At 52.4% G+C, this 19,577-nt stretch overlaps 1 protein-coding gene across 8 annotated transcripts in view; it reads right to left on the bottom strand.

Moving 5' to 3' along the window:
- SPTAN1 (spectrin alpha, non-erythrocytic 1) overlaps window positions 1–19,577 on the bottom strand; it is an 88,853-nt gene that overhangs the window by 575 nt on the left and 68,701 nt on the right. For 4 of the 8 annotated variants that reach the window (XM_030920350.1, XM_030920349.1, XM_030920348.1 and 1 more), the window contains 16 exons: window positions 18,870–19,078; window positions 15,887–16,007; window positions 15,541–15,662; window positions 14,709–14,841; window positions 12,396–12,494; window positions 8,882–9,041; window positions 8,196–8,272; window positions 7,388–7,597; window positions 6,681–6,977; window positions 5,564–5,676; window positions 5,116–5,133; window positions 2,675–2,729; window positions 748–944; window positions 587–640; window positions 352–498; window positions 119–266 (listed from right to left, as the gene is read on the bottom strand). In XM_030920350.1, coding sequence (XP_030776210.1) covers window positions 119–266; window positions 352–498; window positions 587–640; window positions 748–944; window positions 2,675–2,729; window positions 5,116–5,133; window positions 5,564–5,676; window positions 6,681–6,977; window positions 7,388–7,597; window positions 8,196–8,272; window positions 8,882–9,041; window positions 12,396–12,494; window positions 14,709–14,841; window positions 15,541–15,662; window positions 15,887–16,007; window positions 18,870–19,078 — 2,160 coding nt within the window. Of the gene's footprint in view, window positions 1–118; window positions 267–351; window positions 499–586; window positions 641–747; window positions 945–2,674; window positions 2,730–3,857; window positions 3,921–5,115; window positions 5,134–5,563; window positions 5,677–6,680; window positions 6,978–7,387; window positions 7,598–8,195; window positions 8,273–8,881; window positions 9,042–12,395; window positions 12,495–14,708; window positions 14,842–15,540; window positions 15,663–15,886; window positions 16,008–18,869; window positions 19,079–19,577 lie in introns of all 8 variants that reach the window. The other 4 variants (XM_030920345.1, XM_030920343.1, XM_030920344.1 and 1 more) reach the window with 2 other exon arrangements.

The following is a 19,577-nucleotide window of genomic DNA, read 5'->3' as shown; positions in this document are numbered from 1 at the left end:
AATGGGGAGAAAACTCCTGTACCCAGCGCACGGCCTGTTGCCCCAGACTCGGCTCTGCCACAAATGTGGCTTTAGTTTTCCAAAGGACACCTCTTCACCCACCTCCTGAGGCCCATACCTGGTAGAGTTCCTCCTTGGTCACATAAGGCTTTCCCTCTGAGCTGAGGGCCCGGAAGGCGCTCTCGATCTCCTCGCTGGACTTGACGTTCTCGGTTTCACGGCTGATCATGAAAGCCATGTATTCTTGCAGGGAGACGTGGCCATCTCTAGGAGGGGAGGAGCAAGAGCCTGAGCAGGGAGGGCAGGTGGGTGCTCAGGGTGGAGGCTCACAGCACCCGGCCTAAGGCTTACCTGTTGGGATCCACCGTGTCCAGGATTGCCTCGAACTCAGGGTCAGGTTCCCCTTCCTCCACCATGGGCAGGTCATAGCCCAGGGAGCGCAGGCAAGATTTGAACTCCTGATGGTTCAGCCTGCCAGACTTGTCCTTGTCAAAGTGTCTGCAGCACAAAGCCGAGGGCAGCTCAGCACGCAGCCCTGCTGCCGAACACCCCCCCACCCAGCCAGGGCGAGTAGGGCTGAACTCACTTAAACATCATGCTGAATTCTTTGAGGGCCTCCTCAGTCACACCTGTTGTATTCCTGGAAGAAACACAGAAATTAGGGAGCAGACCCTCCACATGGCAGGTGACCGTGTCTTTTCCTCCCTGGGCTCCGGGCTGAGCCTGGCCCACAGCCCTCCTGGGTACCTGGCCTGGATCTGCTGCTCCAGGTTGTGCTGCATGCGCATGCCCAGCTGGTCCAGCTGGTCCCACTGCTGGGCCAGGCCCACGGTGCTGTGCTCCGTGTACTTGTTGTCCAGGATGAGGGCCTCCTCCATGGCGGCCCCCAGGTCCTCAATCTTTTTGAGCTGACTTCTCATGGCTCGGATTTCCTGGTGCTTGCGCTGCAGGAGAGGGGAGCACAGATGCTCAGACAGGGGCCCTCAGCTCAGTCACCAGCCCAGGAGCCACTTACTGCCCTCTGGTTCCGGCTCCAGGCCTGGCCTGAGACCTCTTAAAACAAGAACATTTTAGAATAGGAATAGTGGGATGGGGTGAAGCTGAAGAAATCCCAACCACCTCAGCAGGAGGAGAGACTTTCAATGTGAGGGTGGGCAGTGCACACTGAGGGTAAGTGCGGTGAGGACTCCAGGAAGCAATGGCCAAAGATTTTTTTAATTTTGTTTTGAGATGGAGTCTCACTCTTGTCACCTAGGCTAGAGTGCAGTGGCGCAATCTCAGCTCACTGCAACCTCCCAGGTCCAAGTGATTCTCCTGCCTCAGTCTCCTGAGTAGCTGGAATTACAGGCGCCCACCACCACACCCACCTAATTTTTGTATTTTTAGTAGAAGTGAAGTTTCACTACATTGACCAGGCTGGTCTTGAACTCCTAGGCTCAAGGGATCCGCCTGTCTTGGCCTCCCAAAGTTCTGGGATTACAGGCATGAGCCACTGCACCCAGCCTTATTTTTCAGACAAGGTCTTGCTACATTGCCCGTGCTGGACTTTGGGCAGGTGTGGGCCACCGTGCCCAAAGACTTAATTTTTTTTCAGATGGAGTTTCGCTCTTGTCACCCAGGTTGGAGTGCAATGGCCTGATCTCAGGTCACTGCAACCTCTGCATCCCAGAATCAAGTGATTCTCTTACCTTAGCCTCCCCAGTAGCTGGGATTACAGGTGCCTGCCACCACACCCAGCTAATATTTTGTATTTTCAGTAGAGATGGGGTTTCACCATGTTGCCCAAGCTGGTCTCGAACTCCTGACTTCAAGCAATCCACCCGCCTCAGCTTCCCAAAGTGCTGGGATTACAGGGGTGAGTCACCACACCCAGCCCCAGACTTTCTTTAAAGTGAAGAGCCCTCGGTAGGGAGCGGTAGCTCACACCTATAATCCCAGCACTTTGGGAGGCCGAGGCGGACAGATCACTGGAGATCAGGAGTTGGATGGCAACTCCATCCTGGCCAATATGGCAAAACACTGTCTCTACTAAAAACATAAAAATTAGGCCAGGTGTGGCTCACGCTTATAATTCCAGCACTTTGGGAAGCTGAGGCGGATAGATCACCTGAGGTCAGGAGTTCCAGACCAGTCTGCCTGGCCAACATGATGAAACCCTGTCTCTACAAAAAATACAAAAACGACCCAGGTGTGGTGGGCGCCTGTAATCCCAGCTACTTGGGAGGTTGAGGCAGGAGCATCACTTGAACCCAGGAGGTGGAGGTTGCAATGAGCCAAGACCATGCCCACTGCGCTCCAGCCTGGGCAACAAGAGTGAAACTCCATCTCAAAAGATAATTAAAAAGAAAAATTCGCTGGGCGTGGTGGCACATCTGTAGTCCAGCTGTTTGGGAGAGGCTGAGGCAGGAGAATCGCTTGAACCCAGGAGGTGGAGGTTGCAGTGAGTCAAGATCACACCACTGCACTCCAGCCTGGGCGGCAGAATGAGACTCCATGAAGAAAAAGAAAAAAGAAAAGAAAGAGAGAGAGTGAAGAGCCCTAGACTGCTTTAGGCCAAGGGAAAAGAGAACAGTAACACATCTGGTTCCTGACTTTAAACCAGGAAGGGAAGGGGTAGCCTGGGGGGTGGCTGGGTGAGGGGTCTCTGCTGGGCCATAGCCCCATGGGCACTTACTTTGGTAGCTTCAAGCTGGGATTCGAGGGTCCCCGACTCTTCCACCATGCAGGACCTAGACACAGAAGGGCAGTAAGGAAAAGGGCCTGCTCCCAGCTGGCCAAGAACTCAGAATGAACCTTCTCTGAGAGAGAGCAGTGCCTGGCAACCTCACATTCCTTTTAAGGGAACTCAACCTAACTGCAATTGGCCATCTTTACCTAATGGGCCCCAGGAATCCAGGGAGGGCAGGGAGCATTTCTCCCGCTTTAGAGATGGGAAGCTGTTACGTTGGCGTGGGCTAGGGCTGGCCCACTCGTCTTGCTCCCAGGGCCAGGATGACTCAGGAATGGAGTTTAAATTTCCCCATGGGTGCAGGGCAGCTGCAAGCCTGTCTGAGCATCCTCTCTGCAGCCATGGAGGGGATGGGACACCCTGACACCTGACAGATGGGAGACCTCAGGGCAGAGGGGAGGCTGAGAACCTGACAGCCTCCCCATAGAAACCCTGGAGTGTCCTGGCAAGGTTCCTGAGAAGGGAGCCCCATTCTAGGGGGAATGAGAGCACGACCCTGCAGACAAAGGACACAAGTGGAGTGCTGGGAGATCACGACCAACTGTGCCAAAAGGAGGGATGGCTGTGACTAAGCCCCAGATCCCGGTTCCATCCTCTAGACACAGCCAGGGAGGCAGCCTCCTCTCTAGGATCAAGTTCTGAGAGCAGATGGGCTTTGGGGAACCTCCTTCCCAAGAGAACACAGTGCCAGGTCACAGAGGCTACCAGTAAACAAAGATGACAAACAAGTTAGGGACATGCAGGGACAGAGTCACACGGGGTGTATGGCCTTGGTGGGGTTTTAGCCCAAGCTCCCCTGTACCCACATTCGCCCCAGCCTACCCTTTTAAAACCCAGCGAGCCAGGGTTAGCTCTGCAATCTCCCCAAGTTCAAAGTGCTCTAGCAAGGCAAGGCACCAGGCTTCCTCCTACCCCAGCAGGTCAGACTCACAGTCACGCCATGTCCCCCCAGGGAAAATGCCCCCCAGGACCTGGGGGCAGGAGGCTGGGTGCCGGTGCAGTGGGAGGACAGACCCCTCCTTCCCAAGCAGCCGAGGGCGGCAGGTTAGTCAGGGTGGAGCCGCCTGGGGATGTCAAGAGTGCATCAGTAAAGCCACAGTGAGGTAAGAAGAGAAATAAGGAGAAAAACCTTCCAGACAGATCATCCCCAACTTCATACTGATAGACACGAATGACCCGACGATATGCTATGCTAGTCAAAGAAAAGAAACCAAATGAATACACCAAAGGGAGGGGAGGCAAGAGCACACTGCAACAGACACACACAAGGCCCAAGCTGGCAGGGTGCAGGCAAGGGCAACCTGGTGCCCGGCGGGTACCTGGAGGCAGCAGGCCCAATGGCTCACCCCAGGCAGCTCACACTAGGAATGGGCAAGAAGGGCAGGGCTTGGGAGAAGCCATAAGGTGAGGGAAGCGTGGCACCTCATGACCTCATGGAGACAAGAACAAGACCAGCAGACACAGCCATGGGGCAGGGAGGGGAGTCAGGTGGCCAGGGTGTCCTACGGGCACAGGCCGGAAACTGCGATCCCTACGTCCCCAGCTGCTCTGCCATCAGAATGTGTGGCCCGGCTGGAGGGGTCTATTTTTCCCCTGGCTGCCTATACAGGCTTGACAGGCCTGTGTGCTGAGCCTCAGAAGTGCAGGCTAAGCCACTCCAGTCCCACCAGCCCTGGCTTTCACAGCGGGCTTGGCAGATCACAAAGGTGACCCGCCCAGGGAGAGGCCCCAGGCCGAGCAGAGAAGCCCCCGCCAGGACTGGGTGGGACAGCTCTGCTCCTCCCTGGGGCTCCTCCCACGTCCTGTCTATCACATCATAATGGGGGCATTTTTGCCTTCTATTAGGGCGGACAGTTCTTACCCTCCCTGACCCCAGGAAAGTAAAGTGGCAGCCTCAGCTACTCGGGAGGTGTCAGTGCCCAGCCCTTCTCAGCTGTGAACTTACTGTGCCCTGCCTGAGCCCCCAACATTGCCATCTGCTTCATGCCCACTGACCACTGTTGGACACGCTATGGAAACAGCGGTGAGAGCCCAACAGCGCCCGGTGGCTGGACAGGCGCAGGGGTTCTCAGGGCCCCGGACCCCAGCTCTGGCCTTCGTGCTTCATCACCTTCCCTGCCCAAAGTGAGCCCTGGGAATTGCTCAGTGAGGTAAGGGTAGCTCCCCCTGGCTGGAAGGCTCTATCGGGACCCGGGACCATGGGCTATGGGGCAAGAAACACGCTTCTCGTCAGGTGACAGGCAAGGTGGGAGGGGAAGTGCAGCCTGCCCTGGGCAGGAAGGCCCATCCCGGGATCCTCCACAAGCCAGGCTACAGGACAAGGGCAGAGGGGCAAGCGCACGAGACCCCACACGACAAGCCCGGAGAAGGAAGAAAACAATATTAACCCATCGAGGAGGTATGTCCTGTGGAGAGCAGATCCAAGCAGCCAGGAGACAAGGTGGTATCCGGACAACAGCAGCAATCGGGAGGTGGGGGACAGAGAGAAGACAAAAGAAAGGAAGGAAAACAAAAGCAAGAACATCAGTACTCAATGCATAGACCCTGCATCGTCTGTCGCCAAGTCACTGCTGGGGCTGACCACACACCCTGCGTGGCCCCACTCAGTCCAGGAGCTCCAGCAACTTGGTCTCTGGGACATGAAGCACTGGGAGGCTGCTCTACCTATGCTCCCACTCCCGGCTCCAAACATGACCAGGCATTGCCAGCCCAGCTTTATTCCCAGGCTGCCTCTGGTTTTACACAAAGCACCCCCACCTCCTTGGGGCTGGAGGCTCCCCAGGGCTTAAGCACAGCAGGGACATGCTGCTGCCCCTGGCCCCAGAGGGCTGGCACCTGGTCTCTTGGATCCACTGGTGGAAGGCATTGGCGTGCTGGGCAAACTCCTGGCGCAGCTTGTCGTTCTCCTCCTGCCGCCGCTGTTCCTTCTGCAGCTCCAGCTCCCTCTCCTGAGGGCCAAAGAGGGGCAGAAGCTATGTACTGCTGTGGCAGTGACACCAGCCCCTCCTTCACAGATGGGCTCAGGATGGAGGTGGCCTCCCTGCAAGGAACCTCCCCAAAGATGAGAGGGGAAGGAGGCTGGGAGACATGAGGCCGGCTCAGAGCACTCGGTAGTTCTTTCTCTGTTCCCACCCCCCAGGTGCTTCAGGAAGAGGTGGACCTGGCAGGGAAGCGACTGGTCGGTCAAGCAGGGAATTGCTGGACTGTCAGAAATGGAAACTTCTGGCCGGGCGCGGTGGCTCAAGCCTGTAATCCCAGCACTTTGGGAGGCCAAGATGGGCGGATCACGAGGTCAGGAGATCGAGACCATCCTGGCTAACACGGTGAAACCCTGTCTCTACTAAAAAATAAAAAAATACTAGCCAGGCGAGGTGGTGGGCACCTGTAGTCCCAGCTACTCGGGAGGCTGAGGCAGGAGAATGGCATAAACCCGGGAGGCGGCACTTGCAGTGAGTCAAGATCCGGCCACTGCACTCCAGCCTTTGAGACTCCCGTCTCAAAAAAAAAGAAATGGAAACTGGAAACTTCTGGCTGGGTACAGTGGCTCATACCTGTAATCCCAGCACTTTGGGAGGCCCCGGCAGGACTGCTTGAGGCCAGAAGTTCAAGACCAGCCTGGGCAACATAGCAACACCCTGTCTACAAAAATTAAAATAATTAGCCAGGCGTGGTGGCATGTGCTTGTAGTCCCAGTTATTTAAGAGGCTCAGGAAAGAGGACCACCTGAGCCTGGGAGGTTGAGGCTACAGGGAGCCATGTTGGCATCACTGCACTGCAGTCTAGGTGACAGAGACCCTGTCTCAAGAAAACAAAAAGAAATGGAAACTTCTGATGAAACCATGCTCCTTCCTCCTGCCCTGTCCTGTCGTTACTCAGTAAGTGTGGGCTCTGAGCAGGGCCCAGCAAGGGCTCTAGGAGGCCGGGCAGCTCCTGAGGGCAGCGGGAGGTGTACCTTGATGATTTTCTGTAGGTTCCTCCAGGTCTCCTCCAGGGCCTCCATGGTGAACCAGGTGTAGGGGTTGGAGGCTACACGGAAGCTCTTGATCTGGCGGTCCAGCTCGGCCAACTGATTGAAGTCGGCCTGGGCAGAGCTGAGGGAGGAGCGGAAGGCGTCGTGGGCCTCACGCAAAGCTTTGATTTCTTCCAAGGAGTTGCAGCGCACAGGGTCTGTTAAGTCCTCCTCTGCATTTTCAAACCAGCTGTTGAAGGCAGAAGCCTTTTTGGCAAAGGTCAGGAAGAGGTCCTCCACCTGGAAGCAGAAGTGACCGAGTTAGCGGAGTCGGCAGGGCTGGACATGCCGACCCAGTGAAGGAGGTGGGGTGCGGGGTAGCTCCTGGGAATCAGAGGTGCACATAGCCTGTTGGGAGCTTAGCTCCCCTCTGCTCCTGTCTCCTGCTCCCCCTTCTTCAAGTCTTCACCAGCCTTTTTTCCCTTCCTACCCTTTGCCCTTGTCTTCAGTCTGTCCTGCATGCTTCCGAATGGTGATCTCACATGGCCCTCTCATTTACCTTGGTTTTAATTGACGCCACACCCATGTTCGAAAGCTCTGCACTGAGCTCACAGCTTCCTCACGGGGGAGTGGCAGAGTTGGGCAGACAGAAGGTGGGCTTCCTTCCCTGAGCTGTGGGCCAGCTAAGCTTCACGTGGCCCCATCCTCACCTTGCGGAAGTGACTCTGAGCCTCCAGAAGCTTCTTCTTGCGGGTGGCTGAGTTGGCCAGAAGCTGGCTCCACCTTTTCATGAGGGAGGCGTGCCGGGCCTCGATGGCCTTGGACTGAACATGCTTGGCGGCGAGAAGTTGATCTTTGAGGGCAGTGATGTTGGCAATGCCTTCCTGCTGGAAGGCCTGCAGGCCAGCATCAAAAGTTTCCTGAATAAGGAGTGACAAGCCAATTTGTGGTGACTCCACAGGACTGGAACTAGCTCTTCCTAAGTGCCTCGACTCAGATGGCGCCAGCATGTCCCCCAGATGCCCAAGCCAAACTGTCTGCCTGGACACTGCTGATACTTCGTCACACACGCCCCCTTTCCTGCTCTCGTTCAGCCCGCAGATCACTGCGGCAGCCTCCTCCCACCTCCCTGACCCCAGCCTTCAGCTCTTCTGCCCCAGGGATCCCTGCCAGCTCTGCCTAGAACACTCGCCCTGCCTCTCTCGGTGACCATTTTCATTCACCCCTCATGATTTCGCTTAGGAGGGCTTGCCCGTTCAACCCTCGCCTGCTGAGAACTGAGTGCCCCTGCAGTGCCCATCCCATCAGCACCCAGCAGGCTGCTGCAGAGATGCCTGGTTCTGTGTTTGCTTCCCCAGTTAGTCTGGAAGCTCTCTGAGGACCAGGGCAGGATCTTTATCCTGCTGATCCCCAGGGGCTAACAGAAGATAGTTAAATGCATCAGTGAAAGACGTCACCAGTCATCTCGCAGGAGATGCTATTTGCATAAATTTCAACCAATGAAGGGGCAGGGCAGACCTGTTTGGTGAGGAGCGTCTGCACAGAAGACAGGTCTCGGCCATAGTCATCTGTCTTCAAGCTGTTCTCCTTTTCACCTAGAAAACCAAGTGTGGAAAATATACCGCCCTCCTCAGTGGAGTGAGATGGATTACAAAAGAAAAAAACCAAAACCCAGACAAACTATTTTTTGTGTACACATAAATTCCAATATTCCTAACCGCAGCCTCAGAACCCACATTAGCGGGCCCCTCCCTGCACCCAGGCCTGGCCTCCATCTGTGCCATGAGGAGCTCCTTGCAACCTGTCCTCTAGTTCACTCGCTATTACTACAACCCAGGACTACCCAGGACACGGGACCCCGATATCAGGACCCAGTTTCCCCTCACCCAGGAGCTGGGTGGTGCCCGACCAGGGCAGCTAGTGGTGCCTTTGCTGTGCCCACTTTGTTCATGTCATGACATCACATTATGCCATCTCTGCTTGCAGCAGCATTTACAGGCTTTTATTAACCCTGGTGCCAGCCCAGCTCCGGCCTCAGGACACTGTCTCCTCCTAGCTGGCAGTCAGTGGTCTACCCTGGTAGTAGGTTCTCTGCCATGCCCACAATTGATCAATTTCTTCTCTGAAGAAGAAAACCAATGACGTGGAAGGAGACAAAGAGCAGCTCTGGGAAGGCTCTTCTGGGCCTTTCCGACAGTGCTCACCGATCCAGGACTCCACCACATCCGCCTTCCAGTTGAACTGAAGGAAGGCTGAGTTCTCATCCAGCTTCGCCTTCCTCTGGGCTGCAGCTTTCTCCAGGTCTGACACTTTCCCATTCAGGCCCTTCATCTTTGAAGATATGTTCTCCTCATGGTGATTGTTCTAGGCCATGGAGAGAGGCACACACTGGTCAGCCTCACCTGCTGTGGTTACCTGACTATGCCCTCCCTGGAAAGGCTCTAAACTTCTATAAAATGGGCCACTTGCTCCCTTGTCCACTGCTGGGTAAACAATGATAGGTGAGGCTTTTGTAAGAGCTACACGGTCAAAGGCTTCAGATGAATACACTGTACTGGCAATTCTACTTTTAGGAATTCTTTTTTTGTTTCTTGACACGGAGTTTCACTCTGTCGCCCAGGCTGGAGTGCAGTGACATGATCTCGGCTCACTGCAACCTCCGCCTCCCGGGTTCAAGAGATTCTCCTGCCTCAGCCTCCCGAGTAGCTGGGACTACAGAACACCACCATGCCCAGCTAATTTTTATTTTTAGTAGAGATGGGGTTTCACGTTGGCCAGGCCGGTCTCGAACTCCTGACCTCAGGTGATCTGCCCACCTCGGCCTCCCAAAGGGCTGGGATTACAGGTGTGAGCCACAGTGCCCAGCCAGTCCTAGGAATTAATTCTAAAGAAATATGGGCCAGGCACAGTGGCTAACACCTGTAATCCTAGCACTCTGGGAGACTGAGGTACGCAGATCACTTGAGGCCAGGAGTTCAAGACCAGCCTGGCCAATATGGTGAAACCCTGTCTCTTCTAAAAAATACAAAAAAAAAAAAGAAAAAAAGAAAAAAAGAAAAAAAAGGCAGGTATGGTGGCACGCATCTGTAATTCCAGCAACCCAGGAGGCTGAGGGATAAGAACTGCATGAACCTGGGAGGCGGAGACTGCAGTGAGCCGAGACTATGCCCCTGTACCCAGCCTGGGCAACAAAGCAAGACTGTTTCAAACAAAAAAAAAGGAATGGGCTGAAATTTGAAGTTACGATGATATATTCACTAGTATTATTTTTGATAGAAAAAAATTGAATATTATCACTTAAAATACTACACATATAGGGCTGGGCGCAGTGGCTCACTCCTGTGATCTCAGCACGAGGCAAGAGAATCGCTTGAGCCCAGGAGTTGGAGACCAGCCTGGGCAACACAGTGAGACCCAATCTAAAAAAAAAAAAAAAAAGAAAGAAAGAAAAGAAAAGAAAAGAAGCCAGGTGTGGTGGCACCCACCTGTGGTCCCAGCTAACTAGGGAGGCTCAGGTGGGAGAACTGCTGAAACCTGGGAGGCAGAGGCTGCAGTGAGCCATGATCACGTCATTACACTCCAGCCTGGGTGACAAGAGCTCTCGAGACTCCATCTCAGAAAATAAAAATAAAAAAATTGGTTGGGTGCGGTAGCTCACACCTGTAATCTCAGCACTTTGAGAGGTCGAGGCAGGCGGATTATGAGATCAGGAATTCGAGACCAGCCTAACCAACATGGTGAAACTCTGTCCCTAATAAAAATACAAAAATTAGCCGGGAGTGGTGGCACGTGCCTGTAACCCCAGCTACTCAGGAGGCTGAGGCAGGAGTCACTTGAACCCAGGAGGTGGCGGTGGCAGTGAGGCGAGATTGCACCAGTGCACTCCAGCCTGGGCGACAGAGTGAGACTCTGTCTAAAAAAAAATTAATTAATTAAAATAAAAATACTACAAGTCACACTGAATTTAAAGAGAAATTCTTTAACACCTGTGAAAAGAGGAAAAAGAAAAAGAAAAAAGAATTGAAAGAGAAATTCAAGGAGGAAACAGGCTGTTGCTGAGGACAAAGCAGCTGGCTTGCTGGCCAGACACGGTGGCTCACACCTGTAATCCCAGCACTTTGGGAGGCCGAGGTGGACAGATCACCTGAGGTCGGGAGTTTGAGACCAGCCTGAGCAACATGGAGAAACTCCGTCTCTACTAAAAATACAAAATTAGCCGGGCGTGGTGGCACATGCCTGTAATCCCAGCTACTAGGGAGGCGGAGGCAGGAGAATCGCTTGAACCTAGGAGGCGGAGGTTGTGGTGAGCCAAGATTGCGCCACTGCACTCTAGCCTGGGCAACAAGAGCAAAACTCCGTCTCAAAAAAAAAGCAGCCGGCTCATTGCTAGAAGGCTGAAGGCCACTCACACCGGTGATCTCCTAGCTTGAAGAACAGGGAATGTTGTCTGGGTGTGTGTTGGGGGGTTAAGTGTGCAGGAGCCACGTCTACATCTATACATGTATCTGAAATTAGTTTCGTGCTAGTTTATTTGCAGATCAGAGCAAGGAAAAAAAGCTCTCCAGTGAAATGGATTTTAGCTACATTGTTGCTGCCTATGGATCAAACCCTAGTGTCAAGGCCATGACTGCTGAGTGCAACCTCTGTGATGAGAAATCTTTCTCATGATGTGTGACAGAAGACCAAAGCTGTTAAAACCTCTGTCCTTGGCCCGATGTGGTGGCTCATGCCTGTAATCCAAGCACTTTGGGAGGCTGAGGCGGGTGGATCACAAGGTCAGGAGATCGAGACCATCCTGGGTAACACACTGAAACCCCATCTCTACTAAAAACACACAAAAAATTAGCTGGGTGTGGTGGCGGGTGCCTGTAGTCCCAGCTACTTGGGAGGCTGGGGCAGAAGAATGGCGTGAACCCAGGAGGCGGAGCTTGCAGTGAGCTGAGATCCTGCCACTGCACTCCAGCCTGGGCTACTCAGCAAGACTCCGTCTCAAAAAAACAAAAACAAAACAAAAACACCTCTGTCCTGAGGCACTCCAGGTACGCCACTGCACCTGAGTGACTGCTGGTGAATTCCAGACCCATGGATGCACAGCCTTCAGTCTAGAGCTTCCATGTGGGAGGGATGTGGCTTCACTGTTGCTGGGAAAGCACCAAGTCCCTTTATTTTGTTTTCTCCCAAAAGGGCCGTGAATGAAGTAGATTCATTTCTAAAATGCCCTGTACAGGCTCCAGGTTTTTGATAATTTATGGAGTGATAAGATCCTATTAAACGGGAATCTCTGTGGCTGTTTGATCTAGTTGGTAGCTCTATACCTGTGGAGAGAAAAGGTCTGGCAGGTAAGACACAAAGATCTAATGTGTAGTCTCTGGGTGGGGCTTTATGGGTAATTTTTATTTTATGCTTTGCTTATTTGCATTTTCTACTGTCCCTATAAAGAGATTGCATTGCTTGAGAAATAAACTAAGAGCAGCATTTGGGAGTGCCAGTGTCTCTGTTGCTTAATGCAGAAAAAATAAGCACTGCAGAATAACTTTACTGGCTTTAAAAAGGGGGAAATATCCAACTTGTCACGAAACACAGGAATGAAATTGCTACTGGTTTCCACGCAGACCTTGGTTTGAACATCCCAGGAAGTGAACTTTGGGGGACTTCTGTGGTACCAACATGTGGGTATCCCAGTGGGTGACGGAGGTCTTACCGATGGGCTGGACTCACCTTCTTAATGAGGTCTTGTCCATTGGTGCAGACGTCATTCACGCGATCCTTATGGACGGTGAAGTCTGTCTCAAAAGCTTCATGTTTCTTCAGTAAGCCCTGGAGTAGAAGCAGCCAAGGCCCATTATTGAGAGCCTGCTATGTGTTGTGGGTTAGGCCCCGGGGACAGAGAGTGACAAAACCGCTATGGTCCCTGTCCATGCACACATTACAGTCTAGCTGGGGAAGAGGACAATAAAGAGGAACATTAATAAACAGAGAATCATAAAAGGAAGAAAAACAGGAGGCAGTGAGAGTAACCAGCGGTGTTGGGACAGGCCTTGGCAGAGACAGTCTTTGGACCTTTAGGAAGGGTCAAACCCTTTGTCATCCATCAACAGTGTCTTACGGTCTCTCCCCCAAGAGGACCACAAGAATGACACAAACCAAGCTAAAGATACACACCCAAACAAAAATGACACACTTTTAAGGTTTAACTTGAACACATCTCAGAAAAGGCCTTCCAAGTCATGTCTTTTTCTTTTTGAGACAGAGTCTTGCTCTGTTGCCCAAGCTGGAGTGCAGCAGTGTGATCTCGGCTCACTGCAACCTCTGCCTCCCAGGTTCAAGTGATTCTCCTGCCTCAGGCACCCAAGTAGCTGGGATTACAGGCATGCACTACCACATTCAGCTAATTTTTATATTTTTTAGTACAGATGGGGTTTCACCATGTTGGCCAGGTTGGTCTCCAACTCCTGACCTCAGGTGATCTGCCCGCCTCAGCCTCCCAAAGTGCTGGGATTACAGGCATGAGCCACCATGCCCGGCCCCAGGTCTTTTCTTTAGTACAGTTTAAGCACTGCAGACAATGCTTTTTTCGTTGCTTCCAGGGAACTCAACTATGCAGAGGATGGGAAATGACTGACCATCTAAATTCTACCTGAATCACCCTGACTAGCGGAAGATGCTTCCTACGGTGAGGAAGGTGACTCAGAGCTAACTCGATTCCTGGGAGTGCATACTCCTGCTTCCACATCTGGGGACAGGAATTTAGACATATCTGACCACGATATTTTGCAGCATCTCCTTTCCAGAGATGAATCTATCCATCTATGCCTCTGGGCTGTCTTGGGACTTGCTTTGGCCAGAAGGCAGTGATGTGTGAGGCTGCAGACACCTTGCAGCTCCTGCCTTTGCCTGTCTGAGTGCTGCTGAAAGAGGCTGGTCTAGCCAGCTGGAGGACAACAGGCCATGTGGAGGGGAACAGAGATGTCCAGGCTGGGTGACACTCAGGCTCAGCTGCCAGTGTGTGACTGATCTCTCAGCCCAGCCACGCTCTGCCTGAATGCAGGAGCATGAGGGACCTCCAGTGACAGCTGCAGATGCCACTGATCCACAGATCCATGGGAAATGGATCCATTTCCCATGGATCTGTGGATCTTATTCTTAAAATAAGAAATGGGTGCTGCTTTCAACCACTACATTTAGGCAGGTTGTTATGTAGCAATTGCTTTCAACCACTACATTTAGGCAGGTTGTTATGTTAACCAATTTAGGGAGTATGTGATGGGCTGAACTGTGTCTGCCTCAAGAGATGATGAAGTCCTAACTTCTGGTACCCATGAATGTGGAAAGGGGATCTTTGTAAACGTACTCTGCAAAGGTAAGATGAAGTCATTAGGGTGGACCCTAATCCAATACACTTGATATCCTTACAACAGAACACAGAAATGTGAATAGACACACAGTGATGCCAAGTGAAGACAGACACAGAGGGAAGATGGCCATGTGAAGACAGGCAGAGACTAGAGTGATGATGCCACATGCCAAGGGCACCTGGTGCCAACAAAAACTGGAAGAGGCAAGGAAGGATCCTCCCCTACAGGTTTGGAGAACACGGTCCTGCCTGCATCTTGATTTCGGACTTCTGGCCTCCAGAACTGAGAAGCAATAAACCTCTGTTGTCCTACAGCCACTCTGTGCCATTCCATCTGTGCCACTCCGTCTGTGGAACTCCGTCTGTGGTACTCTGCCTGTGGTACTTATTTATGGAGGCCCCAGGAAACTAATACGAAGACCCAAGCCCACCGCTGCCTGACGAATGACAGGGCCCGGGAACCGAGACTGACAAAGCCACACCAATTGTGTCTACTGAAGGGTGATGTCCCCTAGTGTGAGATCTTGAGGGTTAAAACCAACTACTGAGGCCTTGGCTGGGGGCCCTGTGTGCTCTCCTATTAAGAGCAGGGCTCTTTAACAAACCAACAGGGAAATGATGACCAGCAGGCAGTTGCCAAGAGAGAAAGCAGGTGACACCTTTGGTTTCTGTCTCACCTGGATGGCGGCAAGAGTGTCTCCATAATCTTCACTGGCCACCAGGGTCATTTTCTCATTGATCCAGGCTTCCTCCTCTTCCACATTGGCTACAAACTGCTGATATTCCAAGGACTCTTCAAGCCGCTGACCCCTAATTATAGGAGACAGGAAGAAAATCAGCCATAATCTCCTCCAGCTTTGATTGTGATAGTTAACATATGCTTAAAAACATTCACAAAAGCCAGGCGCAGTGGCTCAGGCCTGTAATCCCAGTACTTTCGGAGGTCCAGGCGGGTGGATCACGAGGTCAGGAGATCGAGACCATCCTGGCTAACATGGTGAAACCCCGTCTCTACTAAAAATACAAAAAAATTAGCCCGTGGTGGCAGGCACCTGTAGTCCCAGCTACTCGGGAGGCTGAGGTAGGACAATGGTGTGAACCCGGGAGGCGGAGCCTGCAGTGAGCCGAGATTGCACCACTGCACTCCAGCCTCGGTGACAGAGAGAGACTCCGTCTCAACCAAAAAAAAAAAAAAAAAAATTCACAAAAAAGGTGGGCCCTCACAGTCAGTCTGTCCATGGAACACCAGGAATCACCCATTCCGTTATTCTAGCCTCTCATGTCTTGATTTCTGGAGAATCATGTGTGATTCTGGACTCCAGATTAACAGAATGAGACCACCTTAGCATGGCCTGTGGGAGGTGGCTCTGGAGCAAAACGACTATGGCACATGTGAGGCCAAAGGTCCAGGAGATGGTAGGAGGGCCCAGTGGACCCCACAGCTCAGAGTCTGCCCTTGGGTGCTGGCCTTCCACTTGTTCCCGGGAGCTCCTGCCTCTGACTACTCACCGGGCAGATGCCAGCTGCTTCAACTCTTTCCAGTGCTCCACAAACTGCGCCAGCCGCTGCTGGATCTCCTCTTTCCCGATGGTGTTATCATCGGACAGCTTCTTGCCAGTGTCCAGGACACCCTGACAGGTAAGGACGATGAGGTTAACAGCAGGTAGCTCTGCTGGTGCCTCTGTCTTGAGGCTCCCAGGAAAAGTCCTCAACGTCAAGTTTGGGACTTCTCCAGGTGTGGACTGAGGGGTCATGAACACTTTAGGGACCTCAGTGAAATAAGCACAAGGGGTTTGTCTGTCCCCTAGGGCCCACTCAAACACCTCTGCCCTCTTGGCAGAAGGCGGCCCCCTACCTGAATAGCTGGCTCATGTGCGGCCAGTTCTGCCTCCAGCCGCTTGTGCTTCTTCCTCAGGTTCTGCACGCCGGTGAGGTCCCGGCCGTAGTCCTCAGAGCCCACCAGCAGCTTCTTCTCCCTGAATGAGAGATGGGGAACAGCACAGTCAGTCTCTGCACCTCCCTGCTTTCAAGCGGGGACATCAGGTCAACTGTGGACCTCACAGACATCTACTAATCTTTCTGTGAAAATCCTTGCCAGTTTTCTGGAAAACAAAAGCCTCTATTTCCCCAGTGAGTAGTGACCAAGAACCTCTGTCCATCTACGCATCTATGAGCCCTGCTGTGTGTCCACATTCTAGAGGGTTGGGGATGCACTAGAGGATGGGAGGCACCACTACTGCTGCCCTGAGAAGCCCTATCAAATTATATCAATATATATCAATCATGTATACTAAATATGTATCAATATATGTCTGTAAATATGTAAATATATGAAGATATTTATTCCTATATACACATACATAAACCCATATATATTTTTTGAAACAGAGTCTCATTCTGTTGCTCAGGGTACACTGCAATGGCATGATCTCTGCTCACTGCAACCTCCGCCTACCTGGTTCGAGTGATCCTCCCACCTCAGCCTCCCGAGTAGCTGGGACCACAGGTGTGCGCCACTCCACCTGGCTTATTTTTTCTATTTTTGGTAGATACGAGTTTTCACGTTGCCCAGGCTGGTCTCAAACTCTTGGACTCAAGCGATCTTCCCACCTTGGCCTTCGAAAGTGTTGGGATTATAGGCGTGAGCCACCACGCCCAGCTATATAATATACATATTTTTAGAGACAAAGTCTTGCTCTGTCTCCCAGGATGGAGGGCAGTGGCATGATCTTGGCTCACTGAAACCTCCACTTCCCGGGTTCAAGTCATTCTCCTGCCTCAGCCTCCTGAGAAGCTGGGATTACAGGCATGCGTCACCATGCCTGGCTAATTTTTGTATTTTTATTTTTAATTTTTCTGAGACGGAGTCTTGCTCTGGAGTACAGTGGCATGATCTCGGCTCACTGAAACCTCCACTTCCCGGGTTCAAGTCATTCTCCTGCCTTAGCCTCCCAAGTAGCTGGGACCACAGGTGCCCGCCACCACACCTGGCTAATTTTTGTATATTTAGTAGAGAAGGGGTTTCACCATGTTGGCAGGCTTGTCTTGAACTTCTGACCTCAAGTGATCTGCCCGCCTCGGCCTCCCAAAGCACTGTGATCACAAGCGTGAGCCACTGCGCCCGGCCAGAAATGTCTTTTAAGAACAAAATCCCGGCCAGGCGCGGTGGCTCAAGCCTGTAATCCCAGCACTTTGGGAGGCCGAGACGGGCGGATCACAAGGTCAGGAGATCAAGACCATCCTGGCTAACACGGTGAAACCCCGTCTCTACTAAAAAATACAAAAAACTAGCCGGGCGAGGTGGCGGGCACCTGTAGTCCCAGTTAATGTAGTCCCAGCTACTTGGGAGGCTGAGGCAGGAGAATGGCATAAACCCGGGAGGTGGAGCTTGCAGTGAGCTGAGAACCGGCCACTGCACTCCAGCCTGGGTGACAGAGCGAGACTCCGTCTCAAAAAAAAAAAAAAAAAAAAAAAGAACAAAATCCAAGGCCAGGCGCGGTGGCTCAAGCCTGTAATCCCAGCACTTTGGGAGGCCGAGACAGGCGGATCACGAGGTCAGGAGATCGAAACCATCCTGGCTAACACAGTGAAACCCCGTCTCGGCCGGGCGCGGTGGCTCAAGCCTGTAATCCCAGCACTTTGGGAGGCCGAGACGGGCGGATCACGAGGTCAGGAGATTGAGACCCTCCTGGCTAACACGGTGAAACCCCGTCTCTACTAAAATATACAAAAAATTAGCCGGGCGAGGTGGTGGGCGCCTGTAGTCCCAGCTACTCGGGAGGCTGAGGCAGGAGAATGGCGTGAACCCGGGAGGCGGAGCTTGCAGTGAGTTGAGATCCGGCCACTGCACTCCAGCCTGGGCGACAGAGCGAGACTCCGTCTCAAAAAAAAAAAAAAAAAAAAAAAAAAAAAAAAAAAAAAACACAGTGAAACCCCGTCTCTACTAAAAAATACAAAAAACTAGCCGGACGAGGCGGCGGGCGCCTGTAGTCCCAGCTACTCGGGAGGCTGAGGCAGGAGAATGGCGTGAACCTGGGAGGCGGAGCTTGCAGTGAGCTGAGATCTGGCCACTGCACTCCAGCCTGGGCGACAGAGCGAGACTCCGTCTCAAAAAAAAAAAAAAAAAAAAATCCGGCTGGGCACGGTGGCTCGAGTCTGTAATCCCAGCACTTTGGGAGGCCGAGACGGGCGGATCACAAGGTCAGGAGATCGAGACCATCCTGGCTAACATGGTGAAACCCCGTTTCTACTAAAAAACATACAAAAAATTAGCCGGGCGAGGTGGTGGGCACCTGTAGTCCCAGCTACTCGGGAGGCTGAGGCAGGAGAATGGCATAAACCCGGGAGGCGGAGCTTGCAGTGAGCTGGGATCTGGTCACTGCACTCCAGCCTGGGCCACAGAGCGAGACTCCGTCTCAAAAAAAAAAAATGTTTGTTTACATGCTACGTCAACTGGAATCAGTAGACTGACATTTTTGGGGGCAGATAGAGAATAAGAAAAAAAACAGCTCCTTCCTTGGAGAAGTGATCTTCTCCAGGAGGTCAGACACAAACTCACTAACTTTCACGGGAATCTAAAGGGCAGGGTCTAGACAGGGCCTATGTAACCAGCGTGGATCACCACCACCGCCAATTATCATCACTGTAAACCCGGAAAGCAGAAAACACTGAGGCATCCCACAAGTGTGTGGCCAAGCTGGGATCCCAGTCCAGCAGGGTTTCCAGCCTCACCACTACAGCCAGGAGATAGAAACCTTCTGCCTCAATAGTCAGCCTGTGGTTTCTGCTGCCTACTATTACAGGCATAAGGGGCCTTCTAGAGGGCCGAGAACACATACTTGATCCAGGACTCCTCGTCATCCATGTCCCGGAAGAACTGGTGCAGGCGATGGGATTCATTCAGCTTGGCTCGCCGGGAGGCTGCCATGCTCTTGATCTTCTGGAAGCGCCCGTTGATGGTGTCCCTCTTGTCCTTTACTTGGGAGGTGTCGAAGGCACTGCTGGTCATCAGGCTGTCTGCCTGGCTGTTCAGGTCCTTCAGGCGATCCTGGGGCAGAGGACATAAGAGGGTCAGAAACTGGGTCTCCTACAACTATCTGCTTGAACATAAGAACTCAGGAATTCTTTACTGAGATGTGGAATGTTGATATTCTCAAAGTATGTTATGTAGACCTCTGGCATTTTATGAACTCAAACTATTTTCGTAACATTATAAGACATTATTTGCCTTTTTTACTGTGTGGACATTTGCACTGATAGTACAAAAGCAATGGGGAAGGAGGGGACATGCTGGTGCTTTAGCTCAAATCAAGGCAGTGGCAAATTACTAGCAGAAGTGGATTCTTCACTGCCACCCACTCACAGTAAAAAAAAAAAAATTGCTTTTTCACTTAAGAATGTCCTTAAAAAGGCAGTGAAAGTTGCTTTTACTGAGTAGCCATTCTTTTTTTTTTGAGACGGAGTCTCCCTCTGTCCCCCAGGCTGGAGTGCAGCGGTGCGATCTCGGCTCACTGCAAGCTCCGCCTACCGGGTTCACGCCATTCTCC

The sequence above is a fragment of the Rhinopithecus roxellana genome, chromosome 16, assembly GCF_007565055.1.
Source record: "Rhinopithecus roxellana isolate Shanxi Qingling chromosome 16, ASM756505v1, whole genome shotgun sequence".
Taxonomy (NCBI): domain Eukaryota; kingdom Metazoa; phylum Chordata; class Mammalia; order Primates; family Cercopithecidae; genus Rhinopithecus; species Rhinopithecus roxellana.
The sequence above is the reverse complement of the archived record's forward strand: the minus strand, read 5'-3'. Positions and strand labels throughout refer to the sequence as shown.